Source organism: Podarcis cretensis, assembly GCF_951804945.1.
Source record: "Podarcis cretensis genome assembly, chromosome: 10".
NCBI classification, from domain to species: domain Eukaryota; kingdom Metazoa; phylum Chordata; class Lepidosauria; order Squamata; family Lacertidae; genus Podarcis; species Podarcis cretensis.
This window is the reverse complement of record NC_137179.1, coordinates 76,944,493-76,968,922: the sequence shown is the minus strand read 5'-3', so window position 1 is coordinate 76,968,922 and position 24,430 is coordinate 76,944,493. Positions and strand designations below refer to the sequence as shown.

Sequence of the window (24,430 nt, the reverse complement as noted above, 5' to 3'; positions counted from 1 at the left end):
GTGCATTTATCTGTATTTGGATCTTTCCTATTGCAATTTGCTCATGTTTAGGTAAGAAATCTTTTAAAAATAAAATAAAATAATTTTTAAATTAAACATCTTCATGCAGCTCCTAAAATCTGAGACTGTTATGATACCCATAATGACTTCCCACTTTTGTGCATTATTTTTTGATGGCAAAAGTGGCAAGATTTTGTATTTTTCATGAGCAAAACCCTTCTAAATTCAAGCACACCAACTCAGACATGTCATGCACAGAAGGTTGACCACAGCTGAGTGCAGCTCTCTGTCTGGAAAAGGATAGCTACCCTTGGCTTAAATCATGGTAGATTATTGTAACTGTAGTTTAAAAAGAAATTATTAAAGCTTGCTGGGTGTTGTGTTTTTTTAATGAGTGGGCCTTGTAGGTCTAAATTATAAAAACAGATGTGATGGAAAAAACTGTTCCTCAGCTGTATCACTTCAGGCAGTAGGTGGGAAAATAACTCAACTGAGTGGATGGGATCCCTGCATATGAAAAACTATCATAATCTTAATCCTGACATCCAGGGCTTTTTTTCAGCTGGAATTTGCCAGAACTCAATTCCATCACCTCTCAGGTGGGCGCCATTGCCATAATAAGAGAACAAGAGAGGCATGCATGGTGAGATCTAGAAAAATAGCACCGCTGACATCTATGGTTCTGCGTGCTGTGATTTGTTTTATTGGGAGTATTTATTCAGTCATGCAATCCCCTAGCTAAAGTCAAAAGTGATACAACCCAGGGATGGTTTTACCAATACATCTGTGTTACTTCTGGGCCTGGCATGCAAAAAATTTGCCTTATGCTTTGCCCCGGCTGTCCTCAAGTAGAGATGGGAAGGCCTGGGAAAAACCCAGAAGAATTGGGGGGAAAACAGGTTTTTTTCTGCCTCCCCCCTCCGGCTTCAAAATTTCTGGAAATTTTACATCTTTAGTCTTGCTGCAGTTGGTGTACATGTGGGTAGCAGCCCGTTTGCAGGGCAAGGAGCAACAGCCCCTCTTGGGCTTAGCTTCCAGCAGTTCCAACTGCAAGGAAGCTCACTGGGCTGGAGCACTGGCCTGAGGGGGCTGGCAATGCCCTTTTTCTACCCCGAAGTGCCATCCTCAAAGGGACAACACAAAATTATTCCCTGTGCCTTGCATTTTCCATTGTATTCTTCATATCTGCAATCCAGGCCTTAAGTAGGTTGTGAAGTTTTCCCAGTTGGTTCATATGTCAAGAGTAGTGACTGAAGAAATGTCATTTTGTAATGTTTTACTGCAATGTACTTCTAAGTTAGCCTGCCTACCTTTATCAGAACATTGGGAGATTTGATCATATTCAAGTCCCTGTATTTTTCTATAGTGCAGCTAAGATCAGTTTCTGGGGGATAATTTAGAATGAGAAAGTAAGTGTTAAAACCTTCCCCAGCACCACTGCTCCAATTGTATTCAGGCTTGCAACTATTTTACTTTATAGTAAAACAAGGCAATGCCAAAGTATGGGGCAATATTATCACAGGGCTCACTAAGAACTTAATACTAACCATTGAATACTTTTCTTGAAATTTTGCTATATTGCTGCTTTCTAGGAGAATGGGGGGGAAATGACAATATAAATTTAATATGTTCCATTGTAATAAAAATGAAACTTCTGGGTCACTTGGAAGTCTCAAAGGTTTTTATTACTCAAATAAAAGGCTTACATGGCTGGTTACTTGTGCAGCCCAACAGGCAGGATCCCTTGTCCTCCGGCACACCCCTCCCCCTTCTTACCTAGTGTGGAGCCAGGCAGGTACATATATCAACACACTTTGGGCAAGAACATTTCCCTCCCAAATGAGCATTTTCTTCCTCCCCATCTCTCATATATGCTGCTACAGAAATTACAGCAGATTCTTATGTGCTCAGAAGTTGGCCCAATAGCATATTGGTGAGAAAGCAAGAGTGGTTGCAGTGTGCGCTTTTTATATATTTGTGCACCTGAAACAAAATATCAAAGCAATGTACTCTTTCTCCCCTGCAACTGTGGGCGAGAGCTTACCCTCCATCCACATGCACAGATGGGAGATTGAGTCTTCAGGAAGGTAGCAATTCAGTAGTTTTATGGTTTCCTAAACAGAGTTACCTCCCCAATTCTCCCCTCTCCCGTGTTGCAAATTTGGGGGCGTAAAATCATGTTCCTATTGAACGATGGCTAAAGCTGGCCTTGTCTGTCAAATGTTTCAAATAGCTTGATAGCATCCGTTCATGAGTTATTCACCACCAACAGCATATAGATCAATATGGCTAACTTGACCCGACAATCCATCACCCCCTTTCCACACACGCAAACAAATCTTACTGCAGTTTATCAAAGGCAATCGACCATGCCTTGCCTGCTCTTCTCTCACTGCCAACATAAACCAGCAAAGGAACAGAAAGAACCTGCCCAAGTGAGGCTGACACAAAAACCTCACATACACCAATTTTGAAAAAAAGGGAAAATAAGATGCACATTTAGCACCCCCCTCTCCCCACCCCCCTCTCCTTCCACCTCCCCCCCCCCCCATGGAATGGAATTTGTGCATATGAAGCTCACACATTCCCCAGACTCTTCTGTTTTCTTTTACTCACCACGTTATGCTTCTGCGATTCGTTCAGGCACCAGTTTGGAGTGAATTGGACAGCACTGGGTTTTGGGGTGACAGCTATGACCCCAGGTTTGAGTAGCAATTGCTCAGTTGGTGGGGGGGGCTGCAAAAGGCTGCAAAAGTGTTGGTTTTGGGGTGATAGCTGTGACCCCAGGTTTGAGTATGTTGCAAGCCAGAAAATAGCTTATCTCCTGAGTTTACACCAATAAAACTCAGAAATGTGAGGAGTTAGGAGTCCAATGTTTATTGCAAAGCTTACAAAAGGTTACAGTCGGATCATTCCACAAATCTGCAACCCTGCCCAGTGGTCCAGGCAGTGGTATTTATAAGATTTCAAACAAAGCATTTCAATTTCCACCAAACATACATCATTACCTCATTTCATGTTTAACACACATGCACAACAGGCACTGGTAATTTCTGCTGATTATGCTCTGATTCCCACCGGGTTCTATTACATTGTATTAGTGTGCATGTTGGGAACCTATATTACGTGTAGCCATTTGCACCATGTAGCAACTTATGTTCTAGCTTTGAGCTGTATCTTTGTGATTCACATGTTAGCTGTATTTCTGCCCCAATTTTGGGGGTGGGGGGGCAACTTGCAAAATCATCAGTTTCATAAAGTAACAGGCAACCACAACATCTCTATTGGAAGCACTCAAGGATTTACAGGGGTACACATTATGACATTTATTGTGGGCCTTTGGGCCACTGCCACAAGTAGAATTTGCTCAATGCTATTCTGTGGTGGGGTGCTGTAAAACAGGGGTTGGCAAACTAAGGCCCGCGGACCCTGCCGCCCCCACTTGCTGCGGACGCCTCGCCGCGTGGGGACTGACTTCCGCAACGCTGGCGCGGCTTCGGATTGGCTGCTCGTCAACAAGGCCGGTGAGCGCGCAGAGTGCGTTCCTCCTTCAGGTCCGGAGGCAGCAGCGGGACTGGCTTGCCGGGTATTTCTCTTTTTCAAAATATAGTCCGGCCCCCCACAAGGGCTGAGCGCCAGTGGATCGGCCCCCTGATGGAAAAGTTTGCTGACCCCTACTGTAAAACCTCGTGTTTTCGCGGCAAAATTGTTGCCACACTTTGGAGTGTGATAGGAATTTTATGGTCTAGGCTTTGGGATGATAAGTTTAATTCAGAATTTCTCAGTCGGTGGGACACTTCAAAACGCGCAGTTTTCGCAGCAAAAGGCTGAAAACAACTGCAGCAGTTTGGCACCGGTTTGGAGCGGATAAATGAATGAAAAAAAAATCCCGTCAAGTTAAACAAATAAATAAAAGCGCCCCTCAAACTGAATAGTAAATAAATAAATAAAGGAAGGAAGGAAGCGAGGGGGCGTGACTCTCCGCTTTGCGTGGCTCTACGTGGCCGGAGTTTCGGTCGCGCAGGAAAAAGGCGTCACTGGTCACGTGGGCGGGGCGGAGGCGGCGAGGTGGGTGCGGGGGGGGCCTCCTCCTCCTCCGGGCGCCGCCTCCGCCAGCATGGGAAGTGAGTCGGCGGGCCGGGAGGGAGCGGGCCGGGGGCCGGAGGGGGGGCGTCCTGGCCGGCGGCTTCTGGTCCTGCGCGGCTGCCTCGGAGGCGGGGGGGCGGGGGGGCGGCGGCGCCTCCTGGGCTGCGCGGGGGCGAGAGGAGCCCCTTCTGGGCCCCGCAGCCCCCCCCCCCCGCGCAGGGCTCCGAAGCGGAAATGCAAAAAGGGCCAAAGGGGAAACGGGGCAAGAATGAGCGAGGCAACAGTCTGGAGCATCGTGGAGTTGGAAGGGACCCCAGGGGGCATCTAGTCCAGCCCCCACCCCCACCCCGCAGTTCAGGAATCTCAGCTAAGTCATGCTGGACGGGGGACATTTAGCCTCTGCTTAGAAATCCCCAAGGAAGAAGAGTCAACCACCACTTCTGAAAGTCTTCTCTACCGACCAACAGCTCTTTCTGCCAGAAAATTCTTCTTGATGTTTAGTCAGAATCTCTTCTTGTAACTTGAATCTATTGTTTTGGATTCTAGACTCGAGTCTGGAGCAAGAGAAAACAAGCTTGCTCCATCTTCCATGTGACAGCCCTTTAGATATTTGAAGATGCATATCATATACGATACATTGTAAAACGCCCTGAGATCTATGGCTATAGGGTGGTCTACAAATTTAATAAATTATCTTCTTCATAAGCATCTCAAGTGGAAAAGAAATGTTTTAGCTCACAACCATCTTGCAAATTGTGATGTTAATCTTACAGATTGTGATGTTTCAATTATTTCATATTATTTATTTCTTAAAATTTATACAAGGCTTGATTCTGAACAACCTCTAAGCAGTTTACAAAAAGAATTAAATAAAATCATTGGTAAAAACAGCTGAAAACGACTAAAATATTACAAAAAATTAAAATCAGTGATAAACTAATAACAGGTTAAAACACAACAACGTCCTACATATCTAGGTAGGCTTATCTAAACAAAATGTTTTAGCAGGCACTGAAAAGAGTACAATGAAGTCATTTGCCTGATGTTAAGAGTCAGGGAGTGTCAAAGTTTTGGTGCTGCCACACTAAAAGATTGTTTCTTATAAATGCAGAACAAATACTATTATGTGGCAGCAGTAACAGTACAACTTCTGCAGATTGAAGTGATGAAGTGGGCATATTTTGAGTCAGGTGATTTCTCCGGTAAAGTAATGCCAAGTTGTTCAGGGCTTTATATGCTAACAGTAACACCTTGAACTTGGCCTGGTAGCAAACTGGCAACTAGTGGAGATCTCTGAGTTACAGGTGTTCCATGCTGATGGGGTCTCACTCCTGTCAGCAGTAGTGCTGCAATATTCTGCACTGACTGCAGCTTCCAGATCAAGCGCAAGGCAAGCCCCACATAAAGCGCCTTGCAGTAATCCAGTCTTGATGTAACCAGTGCATGAATTGCTGTGGCTGATCTTTCCTGGTCCAGGAATGATCCTACCAGTCAATGCTAGTAAAAAATGCTTCTAGCCACAGAGGCCAGTGACAAAGATGGATCCAGAAGCACCCCCCCCCCCCCGCTGTGAACCTGCTCCTAGGAGAGGGCAGCCCCATCCAGGGTAGACAATGGACTACTTTCTCAATCAGATGTTTTGAACTACAACTCCCATCAGCTGATGGTAGTACAAAACAACTACAGGGCACCAGGCTGGCAAAAGCTGCTCACCTTTGCTTAGATCAGGGGTGGGAAACTGGATCCAGCTCAGAAGACGGATGGATCCTTACCTCCCTCATCCCAACTTTGAGAGATGAGAAAGATTAGGTCACTCTTAAGTCCTTTTGAGTTCAATGGGGGAGAGTTAAGTATATGCTTAATTCTCCCACTGTGACCAGCATCCTGTTCCTGTGTGTGTTTATTTGTTTGTTTGGAAGTAAGTTATATTGAATTCAGTTAAATGCACTCACAAATTAGCATACAAAGGATTTGAGTTTTCACTTTTTAAAAAGTGTATAACCTAGTTTGTGGCCAAAGTTCTATTTCACTAATATATAAGATAGAGCTGATGAAAATAGGGATTCTATCCCATCCCGTCCCCCCATCAAACCAGGGCATATATTTGCAGTCAGGAACATACACTAGTATGAGAAATTGAAATGTTTTCTTGGACTGGTCAAAACCTACATTCTGCTGTTTTAATATTTCTCTTCTTTAACAGTCAAATTTCTAGAAGTTATTAAGCCATTCTGTGCTGTTCTTCCGGAAATCCAGAAGCCAGAAAGAAAAGTAAGTGCACATCATGGTGTCCCTTATTTGTGCAATGTTGATCAAATGCATTTTGAATTAACACAGTGGGGTTTCTTTGAGTAAACATTCTTGAGATCATGTAGTTTCTTTAGGCTATGTACTACCTATTTAGGTTTTTCTGGCTCTTCGGAATACTGTATACAGGCCTTTAGTTTGCTTGACATTGTGACAAAGTTTGTATTTGGGGATGCAAGTTGTGTTCTTCAAAAATCTAAATGTGTAAAAATCCCTCTGTTGAAGTGATTGTTTAGGTGCTGACATGTTCCATTGGTGTAGCCCTATGTTTACTTTGGTCTAGTTACACAGAGCACAATCTAGCAAACATTGGTCACAACCAACAGAGCAGTCCCAACCCACAGGCCTCCATACTGGAGGTGGTTGGGATGAGGTTGAGTGTCCCTCTTCCAAACCCTACTCAGCTCTGCCAGCTAGGGAGCACTGCTCCCAAACAGAGATGCAATGTCCCTGCTCTAGCCAGGGTGGGGAGAGAAGCCACTCTGTGGGCACAAGCTACAGGATCCTGAGCTGGACTTGCTGTTGTCCTGTGACTACAATGGGCTTCTTCCGAGCCTCTTCACTGTGCCATTTTGGGACCTGGTATGTCAAAGAAGCATTTATTCCTGTTCTCCTCACATTCCACTTTCATTGGCATGAGTGGCAGGACTGTGGATGCCCCCCTGGCTCTGTCACACCATCAAGCCTCATCATAGCTGACTTGGGGGTTTTGATTACATCTGAGAGTAAGCCCCATTGAACTAATGGGCATGACTTCTGAGTAGATATGCCTACCTAGATTGCAGTGCCTAGCCCAATGAGTCCAGTGGAATAAGCATTTTACTTTGCCCCTTAAGTAAGAACTTAAGGGTCAGATGTATTGTTGTTGTACAACAGGACGTGCAAACTGTTAGTGCTTCCTGTTCCTTTGCCACTTTGGAAGGACAGACATTGTCTCTCCTCAGTATTGGAGATACGCAAGTTAGCTGCCATGTCAGAGCTTGTACATACCTTCTGGACTGGTGAAATGTGAATACTGTATACCCCTGATAGTATAGCCTTGCAATCAAGCCCATGGAGGTTACTAAGCCACAGAACATATGGATTGACCTCTTGGGGGCTGGCAGAGGAGAGATGGAGAGCTGTGTCCTTCTGTGCTGGACAGACATATGGAGAGACTACCCTGGTTACTTGCATGCCAGTGTCTAAATACAAGTCTGCCTTAAATTGCCAGTTAGGGCTGCTTTATTATATGTTCGCTATACTATTGGCCTCCCAGACTTCTCTTTTTCCCTTTTTCTTTCTTTTTCATTGTGCTCTGCAGATTCAGTTCAGAGAAAAGGTTTTATGGACAGCTATCACCCTCTTCATTTTTCTAGTATGCTGCCAGGTAAGTATCAATGTGGTAATAACTGGCACACACGGCTGGAGACAGTAAGGGTTATTGCCATGCAGAAAAAAAGGATTTCACATAGAGGAGGGAGAAAGGTTGTTTTCTGCTGCTCCAGAGAAGCGGACACGGAGCAATGGATCCAAACTACAAGAAAGAAGATTCCACCTAAACATTAGGAAGAACTTCCTGACAGTAAGAGCTGTTTGACAGTGGAATTTGCTGCCAAGGAGTGTGGTGGAGTCTCCTTCTTTGGAGGTCTTTAAGCAGAGGCTTGACAACCATATGTCAGGAGTGCTCTGATGGTGTTTCCTGCTTGGCAGGGGGTTGGACTCGATGGCCCTTGTGGTCTCTTCCAACTCTATGATTCTATGATTCTAAGTAAAGCACCCTCTTAGAAACAACCAACAATTCACATTTTAAAAGAAAAGAAAAAAGCTCAGTGAATTATTCACACAAAGAATTATGATATTGGCTTGAAAATAACCTGGGGCTTTTAACATTCTTTCTGTTGGGGCTGTTTCAGGTCACAATCCTGTATCCTCTTACTTGGGAGGAAGTCCTATTAAGCTCACCTGAGTAGACATGTATAGGTTTACATTGTTTTCAAGCTTTAACCAGCAACCATATGCTTGAGAGAGTCTTGAAGTCAACTGCTGATTATTGCAGTATTATATTTGTCTGTGTTCAACAAATGGATGATGGGTGGTGGTGTGGGGGGAGGGGATTCCCTCATTTATATATTTTAAGTGTAATGTTGCTATGAATCTTGCAGATACCATTGTTTGGAATAATGTCCTCCGACTCCGCAGATCCTTTCTACTGGATGAGAGTCATTCTCGCATCAAACAGAGGTCAGGGTTCTAATCATCTCTCCTGCTGTCTTTTCTCTGGCTTTGGTTTACCGTCTGGAGATGGCTCATGGTGCACATACCGTATTTTTCCGTGTATTGGATGAGGTTTTGTAACTCGAAAATCACGTCAAAAAGCCAGGGTCGTCCAATACATGGATAGTGGCATGGTGGGGGGGAGAAGCGGTGCGCCACCAGCCAGCTCTTTGGCAGGAGCACAAATTCACTGGATGCTGCTGCACATGGGAAGCGCTCCCTGGATCGTTTCCCACACATGGCGGCATCAGGGGAGGTTGCGCTCCTGCAAACCGGATGGCTGGAGGGAGCGCAACTTCCCCCGCTGCCGCTTCCCGTGGGAAACGATCTAGGGAGTGTTTCCTGTCTGCAGCTTTGTGGGGGGAGAGGCTCAACAACTTTGGGCCATCTCCCCTCATTTTCTTAAAATTTAGTCCTCCATAATGGGGGGGTCCCTTATACAAGGGGGTGTCTTATAGATGGAGAAGTATGGTAATTGGGGTCACATCAATGAGAATGTGCAATTGACAAGTGCTCTTTTTATCTTGAAATTACAATTTGCATTGGTCTTTGGTCTTTGGTACTGAGAAGCTAAATAGTGAGTTTTGTTAGAGTTTGGAAAGTACTTGATGGGTTTCAAAATTACTGTATTTTGGTATGTGAATAATTTTTACCTATATTTTGCAAAATGTTTTTCTCCCTATCACTGCAGATCTCTTGGATACATGGTCAGCAGCTAATTTTACTTGGAAGACCACTTGCTATAGCGCGTGCACACACAGAGTGCTTTTTTCTAAAAAAATGTTCAGGGGTTTTCTCATTTTCCTACTCATTTTGAAATACTGCCCCTCAATGAGGCCAAACTTAGATTTACAAAATGTTTAGGGGTGTGCGTACCCTTGTGTCCCCCCAGGAAAAAGCACAGTGTGTACGTATGTATGTATGTATATATACCATCAGTGCAGGTCTCTTGGAGACAGGGTCAGCCGCTAGTTTTACTTGGAAGACCACTTTTTTGGGGGGGGGGGCATTCTCTTTTCTCTGTTTCCCCAAGTGGGCTCTTGCAAATCCAGTAGCTAGTGAAGCCACCTGCTGAACCTGTCAACTGGGTGTGTGTATGTGACTTATATTTCTGAAAGTGCCACATCTGACTCCCATTTCTTGTGTAAGATTTCTGATTTTAACTATGTAGTGCAGAGCAAGGAATTCTCAAAATGAGGCCATGGAGAGAAAGAGATTATCCAGCCCATTCCAGATAATACGAGCCATCCTAAAGACACTGTACAGTTGAATCTTGATATTGTCTAGGAGACCTGGAGGGAAGGTATTTATTTCTAATTTGTACTAAATTAGTGTGCTCTCTTGTGCCTTTAAGAGCAGCTAATGTTATTTGTGGAAATACTCTTCCACCCTTAATACTGTTTAATACTGCAAGCACTCTGGATGCAGTGTTTAAAGCCCAGCACTATGGTTAGGTATGTGACCAATTATATTTGAAAGACAATGCTAGTGGGGAAATGAGACTTTGGAGTATTTAAGGAATTGTAAGAAGTCTTTGTATTAGTTTACACTATTGTTAAGAGTATCTTCTCGTTTGCAGGCACGTTGATGGAGCTAGGTATCTCTCCCATTGTGACATCTGGTTTAATTATGCAGTTACTGGCTGGAGCCAAGATCATTGAAGTTGGTGACACACCAAAAGACAGAGCCCTTTTTAATGGCGCTCAGAAGTGTGAGTATTAATATCTTTGCCATAATGGAAACTTCCTTTTTTCTTAGCTAATGCTCTATGCTCTATTGAATTGTAGTAACCATTTTGATGAATCTGTTGTTGTTTGCTTTATTTATATGTGATTGTGTCTGATAGTATAGTGATTGTAATGTTTGTTGATTTCAGTGCTTTTGTGATTATTTTGAGCTGCTTTGCATTCAACATTTATTGTTGGAAAAGCAGAATAGACAGTTTAAATCAAAATCAAATCAAACTTTACTTATGTCTGTTAGGTCATACAAGCAGGGAATGCCTGCCTCTTTTGTTGTTGTTTCAGTGTTTGGAATGATAATTACTATTGGGCAAGCAATTGTGTATGTCATGACTGGGATGTATGGAGATCCTGCAGAAATGGGGGCTGGAATTTGTCTCCTGATTATAATTCAGGTACGCCTTCTGAATACTCTAAGTATAGTTAATAATTCTTTGTAACTGGTTCTAATTGTTAATTTTAACATTTCTTGTAAACCGCTTAAAGCTTTTATTACAATGAAGTGGTATATAAATTTTGTTAAATAAAAAAATATTTTTTCATTATTAAAAATAAATTCAAATCAACTATATGTCCCTCAATCAGTATACTAATAAAGGGAAACAAAACTTCCTTAAAAGTTCTAATTTATTTTGTACCTTCTCTCAGATCACTCACCAAGGTGCTGTACCAGCTAGATAATATTCTATAATTATTTTCTTTGTGCTATTAAGGGGATTTGACCAAGGCATATGTAAAAACAAAATGTCAAATATTTTCAGATATAAGATCTTTTTTTAAAAAAAAAACTACTTGCACTTCCCAATGAACAACCAGGAGTCAATTAACTATCTTTATTTTTGATAATACACCATTCTTTGTTTTGACAGTGCTTATTAGCTCCTCTGATTTTGGTACTATTCTTGTTGGTGAGATTTTCTTTCAAGCATCTATGCTAAGAATTGCAGCATACATTTTAGTGATGATTCCAGAGGTTTTTGTTACTTCCTTTACTCAACTGGAATGACAGAAGGAGGAACTGCAACTCTGATAGCAAATGTGGCCCACTTTTGAACAACGCAAATCAGATATTAAACCACTTTTGTGGATCTTTTGGTGTTTTTCACCCACAGTTGTTTGTTGCTGGCTTGATAGTGCTGCTACTAGATGAGCTCTTGCAGAAAGGTTATGGCTTGGGCTCTGGGATTTCCCTCTTTATTGCTACCAACATCTGTGAAACCATTGTCTGGAAGGCTTTCAGTCCTACAACTATTAACACTGGCAGAGGTATAGTACACTTTGAAAATCTGACCTTTTGACCAAATGCATGCTTGTCAGCTGCTTTCTTTAGGTTAATATAGTGAGTGACCATGGATGTCAGAGTGGGTGAGATCAGCTGATGGGGAACCAAATGAAGACATGGCATAGTGAAGGCACAAGCTTTGCACCAAATGAACTTTTATAAGATGTGATATTAGAATAATCTCTTCATAACCACAAACAGTGAAATATCCCAGATCACTGGCTCCCAGTTGGTGGCCTGCGGACCCCAGGGGTCCATGTAACACACCCAGGAGGTCTGTGGCACATACCCACCAGCTGCCCAGGACACCCCGTTTTGGGGTGCTGTCTTCTCGCACAGGTTGCCTGACACATGCAGGAGCCCAGAAGATGCGTGACCCAGTTTTGCTCTGGGACATGTTGGAGGATATGGTGGCACCATGCACATAACAAAAACTACCACAGAGATACCAACATTTTTAAAAGTAGGGGGTCCATGGCTTGGCTTTTGAAAAGTGAGGTCCCCAGCACTTAGCTACCGTATTTTTCGCCCCATAGGACGCACCGGCCCATAGGACGCACCAAGTTTTTTGGGGGGGAAATAAAGAAAAAAAATTTATTTCCCCCCCCCCCAGGCGCTTGTGGGGCCGGCAGCGGGGAGAAGTGCTCTTCTCCCCACTGCCCGCCTGCAGACCAGGTCCGGGGACAGCGGGAGGACGCGCTGCGCCTCCCAGTTGTCCCCGGAGCTTGCGGGGCAGGCAGCGGGGAGAAGCGCCCTTCTCCCCGCTGCCCACCTGCAGACCAGGTCCAGGGACAGCGGGAAGACGCGCTGCGCCTCCCAGCTGTCCCCGGAGATTGCGGGGCTGGCTGCCGGGAGAAGCACGCGTCTCCCCGCCGTCAGCCTCCAAACCACATCGGGAGACAGCGGGATGGCGACGTTCCGCCTCCCCGCTGTCCCCCGACCTTGTGGGGCTGGCGCTGCGGCTCTCCTGAAGCCTGGAGAGCGAGAGGGGTCGCACTGACCCCTCTCGCTCTCCAGGCTTCAGCGAAAGCCTGCATTCACCCCATAGGACGCACACGCATTTCCCCTTCATTTTTGGAGGGGAAAAAGTGCATCCTATAGGGTGAAAAATACGGTAATTGGGAAGCGCTATCTTACGTCACTATGCATGCTTTATTTTCTGCTGCAAAAGGATAAGGAGGCAGCAGGTTTTTGATTATTATTTTTTGCAGGGCGGGAGGCAAAATTGATCTGGGTTTCTTAACATACTCTGGCAGACTCGCTGTCCAGAAGGCTGTCTCATTGTGCCTGCCATGTCATCACATCGTGTCAGAGCAGAAGGTTGCTGTGCATGTGTGGTGAGGCCTCCCACCACAGTGAAACTTCTGGAGCTTCCCAGAGTCTGGAACAAAATTCCTTTTGTGATTTATGATCTGTTCATTTATGTAATATATGCTGAATGGAAATACTGTGGCACAGTTGCTGTTTTCTGATGAAAGAATAATCCCGTAGATGGGGTATCTTGGTTGCTGTGCCAAAAGTCTGCCTGGAAATCTGCAGTACAGAAATGTTAACTTCATTTGTTTTAGCCTCTCCAGCTTCAGCTGCAGAGTCGTGGCCTACCTGTAGAGAAGCAGTGCCCTTTTGTGCTGAGAGGTTAGCATCTAGCATAACTTTTAAATCCAAAGGGGCAATCCTATCATCACTTGTGCCTAGGTAAGTCCCGCTGACCTCAGTGGGAATCATAAACAATTAAGTCAATGCAGGATTGCAACCCAGATTCTGTAACTGTTCCCTCTCTCTGAGCGAGTTTCTCCCTTCTGATTTCTGAATTTTTTATTTCCTTGGATTTGCTTCTGCTACTGTGCCACACTATTTCATCTTCTGCTTATCTGCATTTTCTCTCTAACACTTCTGTTTTCCAGACAACTGATAGCTGAGGGACACTATTTTTGTTAATGGAAGGAGAGGGGGATATTCCATTCTTGCACACCAAGAGGTTTACTTCTGGCGTGTGCAAAAGAAAGAGTTATCTGAGCTCAGAGAAGCCCTGAGTTCTGAGCATGCCTCTTAATTAGGCAGTCACGTAAATGAGCAAATTGCACCCAGTGCTTAGATGCAGCAGAGTTATTTACCCCTGTTGGAGGTTGACTGGAAGAAGGCAACACCAGAAAAGTGAATTATGAGGCATTGTTAGTGGGTGGTTCCCTAGACTGGATGGAGGGAAGGCTGCCTGCTCTTGATGGGGTTGCACTCCCTCTGAAGGAGCAGGTACACAGGTTGGGGGCACTCTTGGATTCTCTGCAGTCACTTGAGGCTCAGGTGGCCTCAGTGGCCCGGAGTGCCTTCCGTCAGCTTTGGTTGGTGGCCCAGCTATGCCCCTATCTGGATAGGGATAGCCTAACTTCTGTTTTCTGTACTCTGGTAACCTCTTGGTTAGATTACTGCACAGTGTTATATGTGGTGCTGCCTGTGAGGACAGTTTAGAAATGTCAGCTGGTGTGGAATTTGGCAGCCAAGTTGCTCACAGGTACAAGAGAGGTTCGGCATATTACACTGATCCTGGCCCGACTGCAGTTGCTGCCAATTAGTTTCTGGGCCTAATTCAAAGTGCTGGTTTTGACCTATAAAGCCATAAATGGCTGAGGACTGCAATACCTCGAGGACTGCTTCTCCCCATATGAACTGACCCAAACCCTGTAATCATTATCTGGGGCCCTTCTTTGTCTGCCTCCTCCTTGAGAGGTCCAGAGGGTGGCAACATGAGAACGGGCCTTCTCTGCAGTGGCTGCCCATCTATGGAACGTCTCTTTAGGTGCCAGGCAAAAACATACCTCTTCTCTCAGGCCTTCAGCTAATTAAACAATCTATGGTCTTTTAAACAGGGGGCCATATATATATTGCAAACTGCCCTGTGATCCTCAGATGAAGGGCTTTATAGAAATGTAATAAATATTATTATTTTTAAATGCATCACCCTAATAATTCTTTTGGGGCAAATATTTTGTAAATTATGACTTTACACTATCACAATTTAGACATTGTTAATTTGCTTATTAATCTGAGCTCTCAACAATCTTTTTGGTCACAAAAACAAACTAGGAAGTCTTCCATTAGTCATGTTTCCCATTTTGATTGAATTAGAAATTATGGGGAATAGATTTGGAATAGGCTAGAATATTACACTTTCATTTGAAGTTTGCTTAATACCTTACCTTTACTTGGAGCTCTTAATCACAGCTTCCTGGCTCAGAGGAAACAGGAAGCTAGAATTAATGGGAAACTTCCTGGGAATTTTTTGCTTGGCCAAAGTGTGGAGCCAAAAGGCTGCATGCATGGCCAGACATCTTGTTCATACCTCAGCTAAGTAAGTCAAGATACAGTTGTCCAAATCTAGTCACTGAGTTGTTGTAACTTTTTGGATTACAACACCCAAATTCTATAAAACAAAAGCATGATGTTCTGCATTAAAAAACAGAAATGTGTTGTAATGTTTGAGGTTTTTGTAATACCTGCAGAAGTTCAACACAATTTATTTTATTTGTATGCAGTCCTTTTTAGCATTCTGTGCCTTGTAAGATTTCATTCCTTGCAGTTTTTTCTCTGTGTTAATTCCATTTCCATCTTTTATTAAAAATAATCTTGTTTATCACCTGGTGAAATTAATCACCAGGCTTGTACTGTCTGTATCTCATAGGGATTACTGTTTATTATTTTTGGTACACACAGGAACTGAATTTGAAGGTGCCGTCATTGCGTTGTTCCACCTTTTGGCTACACGAACCGACAAAGTCCGTGCTTTACGGGAGGCTTTCTACCGCCAGAACTTGCCTAATCTTATGAATCTGATTGCTACAGTCTTTGTGTTTGCTGTAGTTATATATTTTCAGGTAGGTGAAGTCTGCTGCGTACATCTTACTACAGAACTATTATTTTTCCCTCACAGAAGGAACCGTGGTCTAAGCATCCTAAACAGCCCTAAAGGATCTGTGAAGAGCTCACCAGGCACCAGAACGTTCCCTGTAGCATTTGGGTCAGGAGGAAGGCCACATTTCAAGTTTGCAAACAACTTCTGTTAGGATAATTTTTATTCTAAATTAGTTTGAGAAAATACAGTGGTACCTCGGGTTAAGTACTTAATTTGTTCCGGAGGTCCGTTCTTAACCTGAAACTGTTCTTAACCATTAACTTTAGCTAATGGGGCCTCCTGCTGCTGCTGCGCCACCGGAGCATGATTTCTGTGCTCATCCCGAAGCAAAGTTCTTAATGTGAGGTAATATTTCTGGGTTAGTGGAGTCTGTAACCTGAAGCATCTGTAACCTGAAGCGTATGTAACTCGAGGTACCACTGTAATAAATTTATCTGGCATAAAATGAACAAGACTGTGTTCTTTTGGGTAAAACGAACAAATGCTGCTATCCTTTTCAGCAGCCAAGGCCCCTATGAGGCTGCAACACTGCCTGGGTGTTTCTGTGAGGCTGTGCTCTCACACTGCTCTGTGGCATTGCAGGCTAGCCCACTGTTGCTTCTCCTCCCATCTCTCTCCCACTTTTCTAGTATTCCAATTCCTGCTGTTTCCTCAGGCAATAAGCCTTATGAAACATATTAAACAAAAACATTATAGAGATCCAAAGCATACACACACAAACACATCCCCACAAGTAGCTTCTTTTCTCTGTCTTTTAGGAGTTAAAACTCATAGTAAGCCAATAATAATAATAATAATAATAATAGTAATAGTAATAGTAATAATAATAATTCATTATTTCTACCCCACCCATCTGACTGGTTTGCCCCAGCCACTCTGGGCAGCTTCCAGCATATATAAAAACATAGTAAAACCTTAAACCAGGCACAGGCAAACTCGGCCCTCCAGATGTATTGAAACTACAGTTCCCATCATCCCTGACCACTGGTCCTGTTAGCTAGGGATGATGGGAGTTGTAGTCCTAAAACATCTGGAGGGCCGAGTTTCCCTATTTTGCATTAAGCCTTAAAAAACTTAGTTTGCATTAAACCTTAAAAAACTTCCCTAAACCGGGGTACCTTCAGATGTCTTCTAAAAGTCAGATAGTTATTTCCTTGGCATCTGATAGGAGGGCATTCCACAGGGCGGGCACTACCACCGAGAAGGCCCTCTGCCTGGTTCCCTGTAACCTCACTATTTGCAGTGAGGGAACCATCAGAAGGCCCTCGGCGCTGGACCTGTGTCCGGGCGGAACGATGGGGGTGGAGACACTCCTTCAGGTACACTGCGCTGAGGCTCTTGAGGGCTTTAAAGATCAGCACCAACACTTTCATTTGGAGTGGTGTCACAGTAGTTAACACCGGTGACTGTTTTCTTTTGGATACTGTAGCTTTGCTTTGTAACTGTCTCTAAAATAGAGTGCAGCTTGATTTGACCCAGATGATGGTTTGAAGGTTCATGACCCACTCCTAAGTGCTGAAGCTAAGCAGGTTTGGCCCTGTTGGATGGGAAGCTGCTCTGAACTCCTTGTATAATTATAAAATGTGTCGGTGTTGGAAATAACAGAATTGTGTGATGGTTAGCTTTGTTGCTAGATTCTGAAAATGTGAGGAACCCCCTGCTGGAGCAAACCACAGGGTTCCATCTAGTCCATGTTGCTTCCATGCACCCCAGTAACATCTGGCTACACAGAGTGTGAAGATGACACTCTTCCTTCATTGTGTGTTCTCTGGTGTCTAGCTTTCATTAATCTTTCTAATCTCCCTTTAAAGCCATATGAGCCACTGGGTATCAGACATCCTGTGGAAGTCAGTTCCGTAGAAGTTAAATATGCTTTGTGTGAATGAGTACTTCCTCTTTGTGTGTCTGAACCTACTGCTGATCCATTTCATTTGAAGTTCCACTGTTTACTAGGAGAATGCAGAGGGAGAGGAGGGTCAGGATCTGAAGAGCTGTTGTCAGTATACTGGGTGCTTGGGCATACCTAGTGGGACTTGATTTAAAACAGAAGTGGGGTCTGGTGCCATGCCACAAACAACTTTTGAGAAGTTTCCTTTGTTCAAAAGCTGGTTCTGATTGGGATTGAGCATGGGGAAAGAGGCATGGGGCAGGCAGAAGAGTCCTTGTATGTAGCGGCTGAGCTGGGAGGATTCTCGATTGTGACAGTGCAAAAGGGCAGAAAGAAAGGAGAGGCACAATTGTGCATCTGTAGAAGCAAGAGAGCTTACGAAAAGACAGCGGAGATTTGAAATGTGGAGTGGTCTGGATGGGGAAGGGATGGAGGACTCGGACATGGAGGGTGAAAGAGTGGCCACAGAGAAGTTCTGCTCATGACAATTAATTGCAGAGCAGAGGAATTGTATATTGATTTGAAAAAACTATGCAAAACCTTTGCTTCTGGCATCTAGACTTCAATGTGCAGGCATGACCTGATAAATCCTTGGACTCAGGATCACAGATGGCCAGTTCTGGTTAATTGTAACAGAAATGCAAATAATCCAGTCCAAAGTTCCAAGCCACTTAACAATTTCTGTGACTTCTTAGTGAATGCATTTCTGATTTTCTTATAGCTTAGTGATTAACTTTTCTTTTTTCCTCCCCAAGGGATTTCGTGTTGATCTCCCAATCAAGTCTGCTCGATATCGCGGACAATACAGTAGCTATCCTATCAAACTCTTTTACACCTCCAACATTCCCATCATTCTTCAGTCTGCCTTAGTTTCCAACCTCTATGTTATTTCTCAAATGCTGTCTGTGCGGTTCAGTGGCAACTTCTTGGTAAACTTACTTGGGCAGTGGGCGGTAAGTATTCACCCATTCCTAGAATGCTGCCTTTACAAGTAGCAGTATGTTAGCTTTTGATCCGCAAAGGGCACTAATGCTGCTGCTGTGTTTACTGTTTCCTCTCCAGGACGTCACTGGTGGTGGTCCAGCACGTGCCTACCCTGTTGGAGGCCTCTGCTATTACCTCTCGCCTCCAGAATCCATGGGTGCTATATTTGAGGATCCTGTCCATGTAATTGTTTATATCATATTTATGTTGGGTTCCTGTGCATTTTTCTCCAAGACGTGGATTGAAGTGTCAGGATCATCTGCAAAAGATGTAGGTATTTTTCATGACTGTTCTCTAAACCTTTGCTACTGTTCTTCGCACAAGGCTAGTTTCTAATTATCAGAACACTGCAGCCACCTGATACACGTGTTTCTGCAGGTTGCCAAGCAACTGAAAGAACAGCAAATGGTGATGAGAGGCCACAGGGATACATCCATGGTTCATGAATTAAACAGGTAAGAGTTGCTGTGAATTTCCAGTTTACCCACTAAGGAGTAAGATCATGGAACCCAACAGGTCTTGCTTCTGAGTAAGCATGTTTAAGCTTGGACTATATGTTGGGGGCAGAACACAGATGCATTCCAGCTCAATCCTGCTGCCTCTCTACCTGGCCCCTTGTTTCTGCAGTCACAATCATAAAGAAATATAGGACTTTGTGGGTAGAAATGATTCAAACTCAGGCTGTTATTAACTAGTCTACAGCTTTTTCAGCCTCTCTGGTGAATCAAGAGGTGTGTTTTCATTTTCATGAGTCTAGTTTAACTTGATGGGGGTTAGGATTGAAGCCATAATCACTTACCTGTGCAGAAGAATGAGTTCAGCCTGCTAGGCCCACATTAAAAGTGATTTCCTCCCACAGGTACATCCCCACGGCCGCTGCATTTGGAGGCTTGTGCATCGGGGCCCTCTCTGTCTTAGCGGACTTCCTTGGTGCCATTGGCTCAGGCACCGGCATTCTACTTGCTGTCACCATTATTTATCAATATTTTGAGATATTTGTCAAAGAACAGGCAGAGGTTGGAGGGGTGGGTGCTTTATTTTTCTAAATGTTGAGATACCATGTGACGTGTAAGAAAGAAACTCCTGTATTTTGATGACATGCAATCTTTTATTCCAGTAATGCCAGTCCCGCCCTCACCCCCGTTCCAAGTGCTACTTGCCATGTTTCTCATAATAGGTATTGCACAATGCCTGTGTGCAGCTTCTATTCCAGCTGCCTTAAGAATAGTTTACATGGGTTAAAAATACAAAAAAAATCTCCATTGTTGCCTGTGATGCTGGAAAATAGTGCATCTGCCTTCCTGTGGAAATAGTCAAAAGATGCCCATTTTGCTAGTAGAGAACACTTTGGACACTCCATCACGAGGCTTGAATGTACCTGCACACACTGGCAAAAGGGAACCACAACAATAGAGTTCCAAGTGGCCACATGTGAGAATCCCTGAGCTTATTTTAAAAAGTACATGCAATTTACCCCCTGAAATATATATTTACATGAATTCCGTTTGATATACAACTTAAAGAAATGTGACCTGTTGCATACTCCAACTCTCCTGGTGTGTGGTCAGTGTCTGATGCCTTTGCCATGTTCCCTTGCAAGCACCATGCTTTGAAGCCAGGAGGGGGGGGGGTTGAGAAGTTTAATCATCTCACTTGCAAATTTGGGATCTGTGAAGGCACAGGGGAGGAGTAAGGTTGGAAGTCCTTATCCAAGATTCCCAGCAGCCAGTAGCAGCCTTCTAAGTGCTGCTTTGCCTTATTATAGACCCATGTGTTCTTTGAAGCAGGGGGAATCAATACTGTTGAAACTTCTCCCCTTCTTCTTCCAAAGCCCTAGGTCTTAAAGCAGAGGAAATTAACAAGTCATGCTGAAAAAGAAATCATTGTGCTTCTTGGCAGCAGTGTAAGCAGTGTAAACATTAGACAATAAACTTATTTAATTAAAATGTTGCTTTATTTGTTGTGTAAGATGCTTTACTTACTAGACTTTCAACTCTCCCATTAAACTCAAGGGACTTAACATTGGCTGGATGAAAATACTTTTACTAGAGCCTGTAAGGTGGGCCAGTGTTACCTCTCATTTGGGATTTATAAAAACTGTGGCTAAGAGAGATTAGCTTGTTGAAGACAGCCTTTTTCCCCCTCTACACTAGAGATTTATGGGCTCTGGTACTTGTTCTTAGGTAAAGGTAAAGGTACCCCTGCCCGTACGGGCCAGTCTTGACAGACTCTGGGGTTGTGCGCCCATCTCACTTAAGAGGCCAGGGGCCAGCGCTGTCCGGAGACACTTCCGGGTCACGTGGCCAGCGTGACATCGCTGCTCTGGCGAGCCAGAGCCGCACACGGAAACGCCGTTTACCTTCCCGCTGGTAAGCGGTCCCTATTTATCTACTTGCACCCGGAGGTGCTTTCGAACTGCTAGGTTGGCAGGCGCTGGAACCGAGCAGCGGGAGCGCACCCCGCCGCAGGGATTCGAACCGCCGACCTTTCGATCGGCAAGTCCTAGGCGCTGAGGCTTTAACCCACAGCGCCACCTGCGTCCCCCGGTACTTGTTCTTACTATGTGCAAATTGCTTTACCATGATTTTTATTTTGTTAAACTAGTTGATGTGCCCCCAAGCCAAGAATTGATTTTGCTACTCTCAAGGTGTGTAAAATTACATTTGGTGTTGCCACAGCTTTCTCACCTTCTGTTTAGTCCATAAAAGTTTTTAACAGCAGAGTTCTACTATCCTGGTTTGTAACAGTGCAGTATCTATGGCATGGGAGTCTCTGTGAAGTAATGAGGAATGAGTCTTGTTCGCTTCCACTGCCATTCAGCTTTTCTGGACTTGTAGCAGAGTAAACACAGTGTGTGCTCTTGTGTGCGAGCATGCAGAAAACAGTCTGTACATGGCTTCTCCTCTAATCTAAGAAGCTTTATGTACAGCAGCAACAATAAATCAACACCTTCAGGAGACATCTTGTCTCCAGTCTCGGACAAAACCGAAAGCAGACTGAACACAAAGAACAGATCCCCGGATGGAGACCACCCCGGTGGGCAGGATGCAGACTCTGAGCTGTTTATAAGCTCTGGTTCTCCTCAGACCCCTCTCGTCCTGCACTGCTGGGGGAATGCAAGCAACATCACTTACCCCCAAAGCAACCCTGCACAGAACTTACTGTGTCTTTGGAAGCTCAAAGGTTTAGTAAACCCATCTGCCAGATTCTGCTGGCTTGGACAGTACTTCAGCTTCAGCAAGCCTGTCTGGACACTCTGACACACATTTTGGAAATGTATGTCTAAATGTTTGGTTCTGGACTTGAACTGTCCAGACTCTGCCAACTTCAGATAGAGTTGATTGTCTTCCCAGTGATGGGCAAACAACAATCCCCACAGATTTCTTGAACCAAACAAGTGTAAAACTCTAGTTCCCTGCAGAGTTCTGACAACTCACTGAACAATGAGTAGAGGAAAGCACAGTGAGACTTTGCATTTGGGACTTCCACCGAATTAGAGATTTCCCAAACTTTATTACCATTCCAGACACAGACTTCCTGTCTTCCAGATTCATCCAGTAGGTGAGCTGTGCTTCACCCTCAGCTGACAGCTTGAGGCAGAAATCTTTGGTATCCTGCAGGTATCGCAGCACCCTCTTGATACCATTCCAGGCACTCACATTTGGCTTTGTAGCCTCCCTGCTGAGCAGATTCACAGCAAATGCTGTCAGGTCTGCTCCACTGGGAGAGATACAACAGACTACCCAGAGCTGACTGAAAGATCTGTGTTTTTGAACTCAGCATGTTCCCCAAGCTTACTGTCTTTCATGTAGCTTGTCTCCATGGGTGTTCTGACCCCTGCACATTCAGACATTTTGAATTTCTCAAGCAACTGCTCAATCTTGCCTTTCTGACTGAGAGAAGCTTTCGTCCTGGGTTCTATCAACCTGGACGCCTAGGTAAATTTTCACTGGACCTAGGTTTTTGAGCTGGAAACGTTTCCCAAACTCTTTGGTAAAACCTTGAACCCATTTCTCAGTCCTGGCCACGTAGATTATGTCATCTACAAACACCGATACTAGCTCCTGTGACTCTCCTGACCCTTTCAGGTACAGGCAGCTGTCAGCAAGACTCCTCTTGAAACCCATGCCCTGCAAGGCTTCATTGAGACACTAGTTACAGTTCCTGGCCGATTGTTTCAGGCTGTAAATGGATTTGTGGAGCTTCCACACTGCATCTGGCCTATTGCCCTCAAACCCTGGAGGAAGCATGTACAGATCCTCCTTTAGGTCTGAGTTCAAATAGGTTACATCCACATCAAAGTGATGCACCTGATGACCTCTCTGTGCAGCAACGGCTAAGAGCATATGCAGAGTTTCACTTCTGAAAGTAGGAGCATACACTTCAGTGTAATGCAGCCCCTTCCGCTGCGTGAAAACTCTGGCTACTAGCCTAGCCTTGTACAGTGGTACCTCGGGTTACATATGCTTCAGGTTACATACACTTCAGGTTACAGACTCCACTAACCCAGAAATATTACCTCGGGTTAAGAACTTTGCTTCAGGATGAGAACAGAAATCGTGCTCTGGCGGCGCGGCAGCAGCGGGAGGCCCCATTAAGCTAAACTGGTGCTTCAGGTTAAGAACAGTTTCAGGTTAAGAATGGACCTCCAGAACGAATTAAGTACTTAACCTGAGGTACCACTGTACTGTGGTTCTCCAGTTGCTGTGGGTTTAAGACGGTAAACCCAACGGCTGCTCACGGCCTGCTTGCCTGCTGGAAGCGTTGTGATAAGAAAACACACCTAGAGACTCCATTGAGCTCAGCTGTTTATTCATTGCCTCTTGCCATTTCCTGGCTTCTGCTTCAGGCAATTTCTGAACCTCCTCAAAGCTGGTTCACATTGAGCCAAAGCAACCCACAAGCTAGTGACATCAAACCTTTCAAGTGGTTTTCCCTTTGTAGCACGAGCTGACCGTCTGAGCACTACTCCAGTTGCCCCCTCTGACTCACTAGGGCCAGCTAGTGTGTCCTTGCCCTCAGAGGACTGCCCCTTTGACTTACTGTGCCTTCTGGACTCAGCTGAACCTGTGGGCAATGAAGGTGCACTCCTTTGCTCTAGCTTAACAGCTTTAGGATATGCCCTTTCCTGTTCCTGCCCTTGGTCAGGGACCTTATCCTCAACAGCAGGATCAGTTTCTGTCTCTTCTCAGCAGAGTCAAGCAGACTCTGAAAGAATGTCTGGATTTCTACGGATGCATGTCCATCAACTTTGCTCACAGAACTCAGCACTCCTGCTGACTAGAATCCTAGACTGATTGCCTTCTGGATAAGCAAACCACCCCTTGGTCCCCGGCTCATACCCACAAAAGATCATTCTTTGGGACCTAGGGCAACCCTTTATGCGTTTGGCTTTTGGCACAAGGACCCAAGCCTTGCATCCAAACACACAGAAGAAATGCACCTTGGGCTTCTTACCATGAAGCAGAAAATAGGGCGTTGCCCCTACTACAGAACTGTATGAGCAGTTCAAAGTGAAGCTCACGACTTTCCACGCTTCCGCCCAAAAGCACTGGCTTCTGTTGCCTCCTGCAGCATTCAGTTCTGACATTCTGCCACCCCATTCTCCTGAGGAGAATGCACAACTGTCAACCTGTGGCGTATCCCTTTCTGGTGGAAGAAGTTCTGCAGCACCAACCTGGTGATGATCTGATTGAAAGCTCTGGACCCTCAGAACTGTAGTTCAACTGCAGGGATCCAGTCTTTCACCAAGGCAGCAGCCTCTCCTTTGTGCTGTAGAGTGAGCACCCACCCATTTTGGGGGAAATCGTCTACCAGAGATAACACAAATTTGGCCCCACCCAGACTGGCAACTTGCATAGGGCCACAAAGGTCTGCATGAACTAGCTCAAAAGGTTTTGTGGTTACCCTGTCAGACCTAGGATAAGTGCATGTTTGAACCTTAGCTTCCTTGCAGGCCCTGCAATCTACTGTACATT

General features: G+C 44.7%; 1 protein-coding gene across 2 annotated transcripts; it reads left to right on the top strand.

The window, feature by feature from the left end:
- The first annotated feature begins 4,015 nt into the window (after positions 1 to 4,015).
- SEC61A2 (SEC61 translocon subunit alpha 2) lies at positions 4,016 to 20,402 on the top strand. 2 transcript variants are annotated; one of them, XM_079992075.1, is made up of 12 exons: positions 4,016 to 4,124; positions 6,290 to 6,357; positions 7,697 to 7,762; positions 8,538 to 8,616; positions 10,229 to 10,360; positions 10,677 to 10,786; positions 11,504 to 11,657; positions 15,382 to 15,542; positions 18,224 to 18,421; positions 18,531 to 18,722; positions 18,831 to 18,907; positions 19,312 to 20,402. In XM_079992075.1, the coding sequence occupies exons 1-12, from the start codon at positions 4,118 to 4,120 to the stop codon at positions 19,496 to 19,498; spliced, it is 1,431 nt and encodes a 476-aa protein (XP_079848201.1). In that variant the 5' UTR covers positions 4,016 to 4,117; the 3' UTR covers positions 19,499 to 20,402. The 2 variants fall into 2 exon arrangements, with proteins under 2 accessions (XP_079848201.1, XP_079848202.1); XM_079992076.1 differs by lacking the exons at positions 4,016 to 4,124; positions 6,290 to 6,357; positions 7,697 to 7,762; positions 8,538 to 8,616 and adding an exon at positions 8,751 to 9,952.
- Positions 20,403 to 24,430: the final 4,028 nt, after the last annotated feature.

Excerpts from the sequence above, each read along its gene's own strand:
- SEC61A2 (XM_079992075.1), top strand. Across the intron at positions 11,658-15,381 it reads AACTATTAACACTGGCAGAG|GAACTGAATTTGAAGGTGCC; the intron begins GTATAGTACACT and ends TGGTACACACAG. Across the intron at positions 15,543-18,223 it reads CTGTAGTTATATATTTTCAG|GGATTTCGTGTTGATCTCCC; the intron begins GTAGGTGAAGTC and ends TTCCTCCCCAAG.